The sequence below is a fragment of the Osmerus mordax genome, chromosome 25, assembly GCF_038355195.1.
Source record: "Osmerus mordax isolate fOsmMor3 chromosome 25, fOsmMor3.pri, whole genome shotgun sequence".
Taxonomy (NCBI): Eukaryota; Metazoa; Chordata; class Actinopteri; order Osmeriformes; family Osmeridae; genus Osmerus; species Osmerus mordax.
This window is the reverse complement of record NC_090074.1, coordinates 8794783-8808319: the sequence shown is the minus strand read 5'-3', so window position 1 is coordinate 8808319 and position 13537 is coordinate 8794783. Positions and strand designations below refer to the sequence as shown.

Sequence of the window (13537 nt, the reverse complement as noted above, 5' to 3'; positions counted from 1 at the left end):
TCTCGGAAAGGGTTTAGTTGAATTTCAGACGCTGAAGATGGTTAAATTGGGGAGTAACCTACAAGATAAGGGCGCCAAAGCTGTAAGCGTAGAAGACGGCTTCCAGAACGTTCCCCTGATCACGCCGCTGGACGTCGGTAACCTACACTGCCAAGCACCTGATAAGGTACGGTAATCGGTGGACGGGTCGGTGGCTCGGTGTCTCTCTCTCTCTTTCTGTCTTTCCGACGGCAGTCATGGCAACCTTTACCGGTGTCCTTCCCCGAGCATCGTTACATAAAAAACAACAAACAAAAGCATCCCTTTCCTCTCCCGGTCCCCCGCGGCCTTTGTCTCACAGCGCAGATTAGAGCAGATTTGGAGCGCAGAGGGGGGGTTAGGGAGGGGGGATGGTGAAGATGCCATTTGAGTCTTTTTGTACCAGTCGCGTGGCTGCCGTGATCTGGAGTGTGTGTTGTTGGACCTTCCGTGGTATTGATGGAGCGTTGTTAAAAACAAGTGGCAAAGGAAAACGTATAGCCTAACGTTGTTATAGCGATTTACACTTAAAGACCTACGCTCTGTTAGAAAGTGCCACAAAACATTAAATAGTTGCGGAATCACGAGGTTTTCTGCCTAGCTTTTGTCCGCAACTGTTAATTGCTCTCATTCGAAAAAAGGAATACATTTTACATTTACATTTATTCATTTAGCAGACGCTTTTATTCAAAGCGACTTCCAAGAGAGAGCTTTACAAAGTGCATAGGTCACTGATCATAACAACAAGATAGCCAAAAAACATCGCGAGTAGCCAAAACATGAAGCACACATTGTGAACAACCAAAGTAAGTGCCAAAGGGAAGAACCATAAGAGCATGTAGTTAAACAAGTTACAATTAAACAACATGAACCGCTATAAGTGCAAGTGTACCTGTGGAAAAAAGCAAGCAACAGTAATAAAAACAATATATCACAGCAAGAACCAAAATTTAAATCAGTTACCACTAACCACAAGAGCAACAAGTCTCTAAGCAAGAGTCATTGTGATCCTTGAGGAAACTAACATCGGGTCAAGCGAACCATTCCTAAGTACCGTTGTACTCCCGGAACAAGTGCGTCTTGAGCCTTTTCTTGAAGGTGGAGAGACAGTCAGTATCTCTGATGGAGGTGGGGAGTTGATTCCACCACTGGGGGGCCAGACAGGAGAAGAGCTTGTGTTGGGACCGGGCGGTCTTGAGCGGTGGGACCACCAGGCGGTTGTCTGAAGAAGACCGTAGGTGACGGGTGGGGGTGTAAGGCTGCAGGAGAGACTTGATGTAGACGGGTGCAGTCCCGTTCACTGCTCGGAAGGTCAATACCAGGGTCTTGAATCTGATACGGGCCATGATAGGTAGCCAGTGGAGAGAGATGAGGAGCGGGGTAACATGGGAGCGTCTGGGTAGATTGTAGACCAGGTGGGCCGCTGCGTTCTGAATCCTCTGAAGAGGGCGGGTTGCACATGCTGGGAGACCAGCGAGTTGCAATAGTCCAACTTGGAGAGGACAAGTGCTTGGACTAGCAGCTGGGTGGAGTGCTCAGACAGGTATCTCCTGATCTTCCGGATGTTGTAGAGGGTGAATCTACACGACCGGGAGACCGCAGCAATGTGGGCCGTGAGGGACAGCTTGTCGTCCATGGTAACCCCAAAGTTCCTGGCAGAGGATGAAGGGGTCACCGTCGCAGATCCCAGGGTGATTGAGAGATCGTGGGAGATGGAGGGTTTAGCCGGGATGATGAGAAGTTCTGTTTTGGCGAGGTTCAGCTGGAGGTGGTGCTCGGTCATCCAGGCGGAGATGTCTGTGAGGCAGGCCTCAATCCTAGCTGAGATCCCCGGATCGGTCGGGGGGAACGACAGGTACAGCTGCGTGTCGTCAGCGTAGCAGTGGTAGGAGAAGCCATGGGAGGTGATGATTGGTCCAAGTGAGGTGGTGTACAGAGAGAAGAGGAGGGGTCCAAGGACGGAGCCCTGTGGGACACCAGTGGAGAGCTGGCGAGGTCCTGACAGTTTGCCTCCCCAGGAAACCTGGTAGGATCTTCCCGACAGGTAGGATGAGATCCACTGGAGTGCAGTGCCAGTGATGCCCATCTCAGAAAGTCTGGAGAGAATACATTCTCTTGTTCTTTAAAACGTCAACAACACCGTTCTTCTATAATACCCCCATGTAGGCTACTAGCGTATATGTACACAGGAGAACAAAACACAGTATCTGAACACTGATCTGTTCTGTTACATTTTACATTGTCAATGAACAGTCTCCTGTTCCTTGACTATAGGTAGTTGTACTGCAATTAAAGAATAGTTAAGGTGGAGCTAAGATATAGTGTATTTGGAGTAGACAATAGTTAATAGCTTGCACACATAACCACATCTCAGCTACCCATAAAAATAGTATCCTATGTTACTACAGTTCGACAACAACATCTCAACCACAGTGTGTTGATGTGGCAGAGGATACAGAGTGTGTGTTCTCTGGTGTGTGACAGTGAGGACTGAGACTACCCCAAGCAGCCCTTCCTCTTTTCTCTCACAACACTCACAGGCAGGATTAAGCCTAATCCCAGGCTGGATTATCCACCACTCGAAATCATTGTTAGTCTAGGACTAGTGGCAATGTGCCTGTGTGTATCTGTGTGTGTGGGTGTGTGTGTGTGTGTGTGTGTGTGGGGGGGGGGGGTCTGTTTGTGTATATATTTGATGTGTGTGTTTTACGTGTGTGTGTGTGCGTTTTTGTTTCTGTGTGTGTGTGTGTGTGTTTCTGCATGTGTCAGCAGTCAGAGAAGGCAGGGAACCAGGCAGTCAGTAGGCAGACAACCAGGCAGAGGTAAACTGTCAGAGAACCAGGTGATCAGAGTACCAGACGGTTAGGCAGAGAAGCAGGGCATCATAACACTGTGTGCTCTACTTAAGCCATTCTATGGAGGCAGTAATTACTAGTGATTAGAGTTGCCATGCTCATAGATTTCCCCCGGTGTGGTTGTGTTAGAAAGAGAGAGAGGATGTTTGTATGTGTGGTATATGTGTGTGTGTGATCTGTGTGTCTGTGTTTAAATGTGTTTGAGTGTGTGTGGTATGTGTGTTGGTGCCTGTAACCTTTGAGGAGGAGTAGAGTGTTTATCCCAAACAAGGAATAATAGGTAGAGAAGGATATATAGGGGAAGGGGCAGGAAGAGAGAGGGAGGGAGAGAAAGGGAGAGGGAGAGGGAGGGAGAGAGAGGGAGAGAGAGGGAGAGGGAGGGAGGGAGAGGGAGGGAGAGAGAGGGAGAGAGAGAGAGGGAGGGAGAGAGAGGGAGAGGGAGGGAGGGAGAGGGAAGGAGAGGGAGGGAGGGAGAGGGAGGGAGAGGGAAAGAGAGGGAGGGAGAGAGAGGGAGAGGGAGGGAGAGAGAGGGAGAGAGAGGGAGAGGGAGGGAGAGAGAGGGAGAGAGAGGGAGAGAGAGGGAGAGGGAGGGAGAGGGAAGGAGAGAGAGAGAGGGAGAGGGAGAGAGAGGGAGAGGGAGGGAGAGGGAAGGATCAAGAGAAGGATTGAGGGGAAAAGGAGAGGGAGGAACAGAGACAGGAAAAGAAAGAGAAAGTTAGAGACAGAGGGAGGGAGAGAGAGAGGAACTTAAAGAAAGGAAGAGAGAGACAGGGGAGAGAGAGACAGAGAGAGGGAGGGAGGGAGGGAAAGAGAGAGAGACAGAGAGAGGGAGGGAGGGACAGAAAGAGAGGAAGAGAGAGTGTAGTTGTACTGCAATTGAAAAATAGTTAAGGTGTAGCTAAGATATAGTCATAGTGTATTTGGAGTACTGTTAGACTATAGGTAAGTATAGCTTGCACACATCTACATACAACACACATACACTCACACACACAAACACATATTTTCCACACATACACACACACATATACACGTACACACACACAGCCATACTCTCAGACTGAAGTGTATCTCCTCCAGAATGAGAAATGAACCAGCCAATCATCATGATAATAGAAATTCTTCAGCTCACACAAGAAAGCCACCTGGAGACAGCAGAGTAATTCAGGAGGAAAATGAACTGTCAAGGTGATTGGATGAGGGGCGGGGATTGTGCTTCACATGACAAGTGGCTTCTTGTTATGGGGACGTGAGAAGGAAGTGGTGTAAGGAGATGGGAGGGTGTCATGAAATACACTAATCTATCTATCCTTCCTTCCACCCTCCCTCTCTTCCTCTTCTCCCTCTCTCTTTCTCTCTCCCCTAGAAATGGGGTTTCCAAAGCACATGTCTTCCCCCCTCTTGTGGGCCAGTTGACAAAATTGTAAAAGTTTGGCAGTGGGTGTTTAATGGAACAACCATTGAAGTCTGCAATGTTTTCTACAGTAGACACTATGTCATACATCTGCCACAGTCTTTGTGTTAGCACAGAGGTGAATAGAGACTACACACAGTATAGACAAGTGACAAATACTTGGCCGAACTCCCTGGGCTGGTATACAGGACAGGGATATAAGATCAATGTACTCTGAGTACATTGGTAAGACGTTTTGTATTGGTCTGTTGTTGTTCGTTGTTGGTGCTGTTGTTGTTTTTGTTGCTATTGTAGTTGTCTGTTTGTTCTTCTGACTTGATGATTATTGCAATGCACACTATGAATTTCCGAAAAGACTAATTAATGTGTCCAAACTTTTGACTGGTACTGTATATTTATCTCTATCTCCCTCTCTCTTTGCGTTTCTTCCTTCCTCCCTCTGTCACTCTCTCCCTCCTCCTCGTCATCCCACTTTCCCTCCTCTTTCTACCCTCCCTTTCTTCCACCCACCCCCCTCTCTCTCTATTCATCCCTCTCTGTCTCTTGCTCTCTTTATCCATCTCTCCCACTCCCTCTTTCCCTCCCTCTTTCCCTCCTTCTTTCCCTCCCTCTTTCCCTCCCTCTTTCCCTCCCTCCCTCCCTGCCTCCCTCCCTCTCCATCCTCCTCCTCCCTCTCCCTCTCTCCATCCTTCTCCCTATCCCTCTTTCCCTCCTCCTCCTCTTCTTCTATCCAGGTGGTGGTGAAGACCAGGACTGAGTTCCAGACAGAGAAGAAGAGGCTGAAGGTTCCCAAGGTGGAGGAGTTCACCATCAGCTTCACGGACGGGGTCTCCGAGAGACTGAAGGTACACAGGCGCGCGCGTGTGTGCACTGAAGCACGCACACTCGCTCTCTCATATGCACACACACACACACTCTTACATATACACACACACATTTTATCACACATCCAGTCTTTAATCTGATGGGCTGTGACAGGGCATATCCAGCTTCACATTGGTGGATGATAAACTGCTCCTGATAAACTGACTTCAATAGACATTTGGTCTCGCCTGGCCTGGCGTTGTTTGGCCTGGTCAAGACACACGCACACACACACACACACACAGATGTCAGAACTCGTGTAATTCATTCAAGTGTCTCAGATCCTCCTGTGGCACCTTCTCTACCAAACACAGGTTGCCATGGCAGCAGGGCCTCATGCATAAACACGCTTGAGTGTCCTAATAACTGAGAGAGGGTGTGTGTGTGTTTATATGTGTGTGTGCGTTTGTGTTTGTGATCAGACTGTTGTCAGACACTGTCATGGAGACGAACAGGACAAGAGAGAGAGAGATATACATAGAGGATGACGGTGTGTGTATGCATGTGTGTATGTGTGTGTGCACAAGTGTGTGTGTGTGTGCATGTGTGTGTGTGATCTTCCTAAAGTAACACTAGCAGAAGGTTTGCCTGTTGGCCATGTTCAACGTGATCGGCATTAGGATCAGGGTTCAGTGTGAAATCAGCATGTGAGAGGAGAGGAGGAGAAGCGAGGACAGAAGGGAGGAAAGAAGAGGAGAGAATGGGAGAGGAGAGGGTAGAGGTAAAGAAAGGAGGAGAGGAGGAGAAGTTAGAAGAAAATAGAGATGGTGAGCTGAGTATAGAGGTATAGAGGCGAGGAGAGGAGCCAGCTCGTGAAAGTTATTTGAGGAAGCTGACAAGCAGAGAGATATGTACATATTCTACACGGATACAGGCTGTGAAGCCAGGCTAACACACACACACACACACACACACACACACACACACACACAGGCCTATGTGAGCAGGATTGTGAGTGATTGAAAGGCAGATTGTCTGTCTGCTGAAGCAAAGCTGAAAGGCTTGACTGCCCATGCCTTACACACACACACACAAACACACTCTCTCACACACAAACACACACATTTCTACATCTCTCCTTTCTCCAATCCTTTCATTCTGAGCTTTCCTTTCGAGGGAGCGTGGTGTATCAAAGTGTATGTGTGATGTGACTGTGTGTGTGAGTGTTTATATATAAATGTGTGTATGTGATTGTGTGTATGTGTGTGTCAGTGTGTGCATGTGTGTGTGTACAAACACTCTTCCACCTACCTGGCCCGTAGCCATGGGCCATGAGCCAAGAGCTCCTGACAGTCAATCAGAAAGACCACCTGGGTAAACGCCAGATATTGATTGGGTAATTCACTCAGACATCCATGTCATACATGGGGGGTGGGGGGTGAAAAGGGAGATGTGCAGAGATGTGTTGATTTTGAAGGGCTTCTCTCACTGCTGAAATCAATCTCACTAGTGAATTTGCCTCTTGTTTTCTCTCTCCAGCCCTCTCTGTCTCCCTCATTCTCTCTCTCTCTCTCTTTCCAGTGGGTGGGTCTCCATGGCACCATGATGTCAGAGCCCTTTTCCCAGAGAAACACTTTTGTTCCCCTGCTCACCTCTCTTCCCCTCACTCCTCTCCTATCCTCTGTACTCCCCTCTCCTCGCCTTCCATCTCCTTTCCTGTGAATGTATATTTGTGTGTTTGTCTGTATGTGTTTGTCTGATGTCTGTCTATGTGTTTGTGAACGTGTATTTGTGTGCTTTAGTTTATGTTTCTTTGTGTGTGTGTGTGTGTGTGTGTGTGTCTGTGTGTGTCTGTGTGTGTGTGTGTGCATGTAAAGAGTTCCCCGTGGGGTTCATCTGTCTCAGTCAGAGAATGTCTTCATTAGATCTAACAGTGTGTTTACATTAACACAAACACGCATACACGCACACTCGCAAACACGCACACACACGCACACACAGACATGCGCACCCACACACAATCACACTGACATGCACACACGCTGTGCTGTCTCCATGGAGACTGTGCACCATTAGCATGGTGATAAATGAGATCCTGGAGAACACGTCTACTCTAATGCATCTAAATGTGTTCCACTTCTCAATACCGACCTTGTACTCTTATCCCATCCTCTTCTCCTCCTCTCCTCTCCCTTAATCTTGATCTGGTTCTGATCTTTAGAGAGCTGTAGTGTGTTCTGGTTCTGGTTCTGGTTTTTAGAGAGCTGTAATGCGTTCTATTTCAGGTTGTGGTTCTGGTCCTGTACTGTAGGAAGCTGCATCATTAATCCCAGTCAGATAATAATCCCTCCTCTACCTACTGGAGGGATTAAAACTGACGTCAATACCACCACCACCACAATAACAACACCAAAACAAAACCTATCAAAACAACAAATTCCCAACAACACAAACAACAACCACAACAGGCAAGGAACAGTGACAACACCCAGGTGCACCATGGGAGGAAGGGCAGATGGCAAAGAGCCTCTGTAGCGCCATGTTGGTTTGGGGCGCAGTCTGACCTCATTTACAGATCTCTCTCTCACACACACACACACACACACACACACACACACACACTCACACACACACACACACAGACACAACATTTACACACCCAAACATACTCACACAGGTACACACACACCACATACATATTGTATGTACACACCGTGACAACCACAGAGTCTGAGGGCTTTGACGTACACAATCTAGAGTCAGAGACAGGAAAAGATGGGTTACATGGCTTGTGCATGTAAGGACAAACAGAAAGAAAAACAATTAAATCCAAGTAGATGTTTTTCCATTGTGTCTTGTCTTCAAGAGCCAAGCTCCTGAAGGATGGTCTACCCATCTTGCACTTGGGGGGCGAAGAGCAGGAAGGATTTAACTCTCAAATAATATGTTGCCTTAACCCACTCTGAAGCACTCATTGTCCCTGCCTGCTCTGGTTTGTGGATCACTGAGAGCTGATGGGCACCAACCAGGCTGTCTGTTAGCAGAGCGTGTTGCAGAAAACTCTGCCCACTCCACTTGCTGTCATCGCTGTCCCTGGTGCTGGAAGGTTCCGGGGTAGCCTGGTTACGCCCACTCGCTGTGTGAACTGGGGTCCAGGGAGGGGACTCCATGACCAACTGCAGTCGGAGTGAGGGGCCTGATTCTAGCCATAACACAATCCTGATGTTTATGGTAATATTTTTTTTTTCAAGAGATTATAGAACAAGCCTACCGTGAAAATGTTAAACTAAAATTGATGTTGTGTGTGGTGACAAAGGCCTCAAAAGGAAGGACATTCAAACACAACAGATGCATAATTACACGTCCAATGACTGCTGTCAGTCTGCCTGGATAAGACAACCCCGCCTACTCCATTTCCATGGCCCCCCATCTCCCTGCCCCCTCCCTCCCCCCCAGCAAGTGAAAAAAGCAGTGTTTGATCACTTCTTCCTAGTTTCCAGTAAAGAACGACAAGCCCTGTTTGAGCAGATAGGAAGTAGAGAGGACGACAGATTAACTGAACACAAGAACATGGCAGCTGGAAGACTGAGCAGTTGCCAGATTTTGTAAACAGCTCAGCTCAGTAATCAACAGTAGGTGAACACACACACATCTATTAGGTGTACACACACACGTTAGGTGTACACACACATTCAGCAGATTCATAAGCTGTAGCAGTAAGTTAGTGGACACCAGACTGGTTACTAAGTAAAATCATATCAAATGTATTTGTATTGCCCTTTTTACAACAAATGTCACAGAGGGCTTCACATACGTCAATTGAACTGCACTTACACCAACCTAAAAAAGGAAGACTCGCAGGAAAACTCATTGAGAAAAAATGGAAGAAACCTTGGGAGGAGCAATTCAGAGAGGGATCCCCTCTTCCAGAGATGGTCTGTGATACAGAAAACTGTTATGCAGTAAGAATAGACTTGCAAGTGAACATTTGCAATTAAATGAATGGTGAAACACAAATATTCAGAGTTCTGAATCAGCAGAGCATTTGCAGTGCTCTGCATTGGTGTATGTCAGTTTGAACAGTGGTCAGCTACAGGGCTGGGATGTACAGGATCAGCAGAACCCCAACAGGGGGGTCAGTTGGATGGTCAGGTAGGAGCCAGGAGTTCTGTGTGGTCCATCAGAGGGCGTTAGAGACTGATGTCCATGTTATCGTCAAAGTCCACAAAATGAAAGGTTCTGCAGTAAACCGTGGATATTTGTTTCTGTCCTTGGGGCCAGTGTGAGGGTGCAGAACTGTGTCAACTGCCCAGTATGCTCTCTGCTAACCTACCGCCCGAGCTGATTACAAACCTGGCAACCTGTCAGCACAAACCTGGCAACGGGTGGTCTTTAAGCTGCGGACGGCAGACGAAGCCTGTGGCTCAGGATAACCCCACTACAGTATGGGGGGGGGGGGGGGGGAGTTTAGAGTCTACAGCTGCTTCTTTAATAACCCTGACTTTTATTGATCATTAATTACTATTACGAGTTCTTAAACAAACTGTGATCATTCTGGAGCCTGCACAGATAGGGGATTGGTGAAAACGTTGATGTCAAAACGAGGACTGATTGGTCAGGCATCATGGAGATTAAAGGAATGATAAATCTAGCATGGTCAGCTTGTGAACTTTCATCACACATATCATGTTTTCAGTGTTAGGACAGTGTGTGTGCGTGCGTGTGTGTGTGTGTGACAGCAGCTGATGGGAGAGGATGTAGAGGCATGTTAGTGGAGTGGGTGAGGATGGTTGAGGAGGAGGTAATAAAGGGGTAAGTAGGGGGTGTGGAGGGGTGATGAGGGGTTGAGGAGGGGGTGAGAAGGGGTGTGGAGGGGTGAAGGAGGGGTGAGGAGTGGGAGGAAGGGTGAGGAGGGGTGAGGCGGTGGTGAGGAGGGGTTTGGCGGGGGAGTGGCGGGGAGAGGGGGTGTGGAGGGGAGAGGAGGGTGTGTCAGGTCTGCTATGGCAGATTCTCAGTGGGAGCTCTTCTACTCTGGGGTCAGAGGTTGATTACATGTCGTATTAACGTTAAGCTTTGCTAATGTGCTCTTCTTTTGGTGCTTCTAATGGCTGTGTGTGTGTATGTGAGTGTGTGCGTGTGAAGGACAGCTAAGGAGAGATCTGTCCCCAAGTCTGTTGTTAAGGCCTCATTCAACATTATTCAGTCAGCCTCCATCAGTCTGACAATCTCCATTATACTGAAGAGGGGAGAGAAGGAAAGAGAAAGAGAGGAGTGGGGGGGGGGAAATACTGGAGAGCAGGAGAGGAGAGGAGAGAGGAGGAGAGAAGAGAGCAGGGGACGGGAGGGGAGGGGAGAGAAGAGAGCAGGGGATGGGAGGGGAGGGGAGAGAAGAGAGCAGAGGAGGGGAGGGGAGAGAAAAGAGGAAAGGGTACGTACTGCTAGACTTTGAATCATTCTGCACTGACTGGGTTGCAGTGTATGCTGAAACAGCTACACACACACTCACTCTTTTCTTCTCTCTGAAGTCGTAAGCTGACAACACCAGTTTAACACTTGTCTCTCAGCTCTCTTTCACACTCATTTGCATAATTCTAATTTTGCGGCCATTCAACCACAGCCAATCAGGGATGAGACAGGAAGCAGGAGAAGCATATCCTGTTAGTGCTTAATGAAGGGGTGTGGTCTGGCACTAACTGACAACTGCAGAGGCCTACATGGAGATGAGAGATGGAGTAGAAAAGGAGGTGGAGAGGGAGGAAAGGAAGAGGACAGGAGGATGAGACAGGAGGATGAGAAAGAGAGAGCGCAGAGATGAGGAGGAGATTAGATAGAGGAAGATAGAGAGGAGAGGAAAGGACGATGAGAGAGAGAGGAAGGAGAGGAGGAGGATAGACAGAGGAAAAGAGGGGGAGGAGAGAAGGTGGATAGGGAGAGGATGAAGTAGAATGCGGATGAGGAGGAGGTTTTGAAAGGAATACCTAAGCTTAATCTGTCAGATAACTTCACACTTCTCTTTTCTTTCCATCCCTCTTTTTCTCAGCCATCTCTCCCTCTTTCTCTCTCTCATTATATTTACCTTACCTCTTTCCTTCCTTCCTTACCTCCTTACCAATTTCCTTATCTACTTCCTTCCATACCATCCTTACCTCCTTCCTTCCCTGCATCCTTCCTCACCTCTTTCCTTCCTTATCTCCTTACTTCCCTCCGTCCTTCCTTCCCTCCCTCCCACATTCTTTCCCTTCTTCCCTTCTTTATTCCCTCCACCTTAGACTGTTCTTACTCTCCCCCCCTTTCACTCTCACTCTCCTTTTATCACTCACTCTCATCTTCTCTCTTTCTTTCTTTCTTTCTCTCTCTATCTCTCTCTCTCTCTCTCTCTCTCTCTCTCTCTCTCTCTCTCTCTCTCTCTGTCTCTCTCTCTCTCTCTCTCTCTCTCTCTCTGTCTCTCATTCTGTCTCTTTCAGTCTCCTAGGACAGAGCACGAAACAACTTTATGGGTGTGTGTGTTTGTGTGTCCACTTTAACAGATGCATATTGTATTGGTGTCAACCTCAGCTCGTTTGTCATGTGTCACAATAGAACCTTGCCCAAAGCTGTTTGTGACCACACTCTCTCTCTCTCTCTCTCTCTCTCTCTCTCTCTCTCTCTCTCTCTCTCTCTCTCTCTCTCTCTCTCTCTCTCTCTCTCTCTCTCTCTCTCTCTCTCTCTCTCTCTCTCTCTCTCTCTCTCTCTCTCTCTCTCTCTCTCTCTCTCTCTCTCTCTCTCTCTCTCTCTCCCCCACACAGGCACACATTGTAACATAAATACACACACACACATAAATGTGCACACACACAAACACACACACATACCTCAAACTAAGAAATTATTTGCAGGAATGTGTGTGTGGGGGGTGAGTCTTTGTATGTAACCGAGTTTTGTTCATCTCACTCTTCAGTATAAACATCCCCCTTCCATGCCATCTAATAGCTAGCTTTTTAATGGCGGGGCTGGATAAAACTGTGTTCATGAGAGGTGTTCATTGCAGCCCGGAGTGAGCAGAGCAAGGAAAGGAGGAAGTGATACTGACAAGCGATGCCATGATACCTGTGATGTGTGTGTCTGAAAGATACTCTGGAGGTCAGCAGCATGAATATGTGTGTGTGTGTGTCCTCCAGGTGACAATCCTGATTGTACTGGCACTGGCGTTCCTAGCCTGTATTGTCTTCCTGGTGGTGTACAAGGCTTTCACCTACGACCACAGCTGCCCTGACGGATTCATCTACAAGGTGACCCTTGACCCCTGGTCCTTACCCCTCACCCTGCATGATTAGTCTGGTACCTTCACTAATACAGATCTTCCATCTCCATCAACATCCAATATAAAAATGAACTAAAGACTGTCCCTCTTCTCTCTCTGTACGTGTGTGTGTATGCCTGTGTGTGTATGCCTTTGTGTGCCTGTGTGTGTGTGTGTGTGTGCAGCACAAACGGTGTATCCCAGCCTCTTTGGAAGCCTACTACAATGCCCAGGATGCTAACTCCAGAGGTCGCTTCTACACAGTCATCAGCCATTACAGCATGAACAAGCACTCCTCTTCCTCCTCTTCCTCCCATGCCCTGCCACCCTGGATGCCCTCCGGTGCCAACCCCAAACCCCCGGGTACTGACCCTGCCCACTGAGCCCGCCTGGGGAGACACACACACACACGTAGGTGTACATGTACACACACATAGGTGTACACACACACACACATGCACACATGTGTACACACACGCACACACATACGTAGGTGTACACACACACACAACTTGTACAAACATTCATACATACAGTTGATGTACACACACACATTCAGTTGGTGTATACATAGGTTTACACACGCACATACACACACAAATATAAGTTTACAAGTACATACATACACACACAAACATGTACAGTAGGTGTGCACACCACACACATCTATAGGTGTACAGACACAAACCAAGGTGCATACACACATAGAGTTGCACACACACTCAGCAGATGTACAGACACACGCACACACAAATCACTGAATATAGGTGTGATCCCTCCTCAGCTCTGTCTCTATTCTTTGTCTCTGTTAATCTGCTGTCAGTTTTGCCATCAGAACCTGATAGAAAATCGGATTTCTCCCTCTGCTGTACAAAGACCCACTAGTTCATGTTGAGAGGGTCTGATTGACACTCCAGTTTGTTCAATTTTCTCAGATGTGTGTGTGTGACATCAACTCCCCCCAAGTCCCTCTTCACCTCGGTTCTCCTATGGTGATTTCTTTGTTGTTGTGAACGCTTTTTTCCAGATATTGTAATGGTGTTAGTTGATGTGTAGCAATGTGTACCATCTCCGCTCCTTTCCATCCTCACTCTTCTCCTCTCCCCTACTCCTCCACTTATCTCTCTTCCTCTCTCCTCCCTTCCTCTCCTCTCATCTTCTCATCTC

General features: G+C 47.8%; 1 protein-coding gene across 1 annotated transcript; it reads left to right on the top strand.

Moving 5' to 3' along the window:
* On the top strand, positions 1-12925 carry nsg2 (neuronal vesicle trafficking associated 2). The gene is made up of 4 exons (XM_067229164.1): positions 1-166; positions 5022-5132; positions 12249-12359; positions 12556-12925. Exons 1-4 carry the CDS (start codon positions 38-40, stop codon positions 12751-12753), a joined length of 549 nt encoding a protein of 182 aa, XP_067085265.1. The 5' UTR covers positions 1-37; the 3' UTR covers positions 12754-12925.
* Positions 12926-13537: the final 612 nt, after the last annotated feature.

What these genes read in the sequence shown, in the direction of transcription:
- nsg2 (XM_067229164.1), top strand. Translation starts at nt 38, where the DNA reads ATGGTTAAATTGGGGAGTAACCTACAAGATAAGGGCGCCAAAGCTGTA. An exon ending in ACTGCCAAGCACCTGATAAG is followed by an intron (nt 167 to 5,021) that starts GTACGGTAATCG and finishes TCTTCTATCCAG; the next exon opens with GTGGTGGTGAAGACCAGGAC. An exon ending in CTGACGGATTCATCTACAAG is followed by an intron (nt 12,360 to 12,555) that starts GTGACCCTTGAC and finishes GTGTGTGTGCAG; the next exon opens with CACAAACGGTGTATCCCAGC.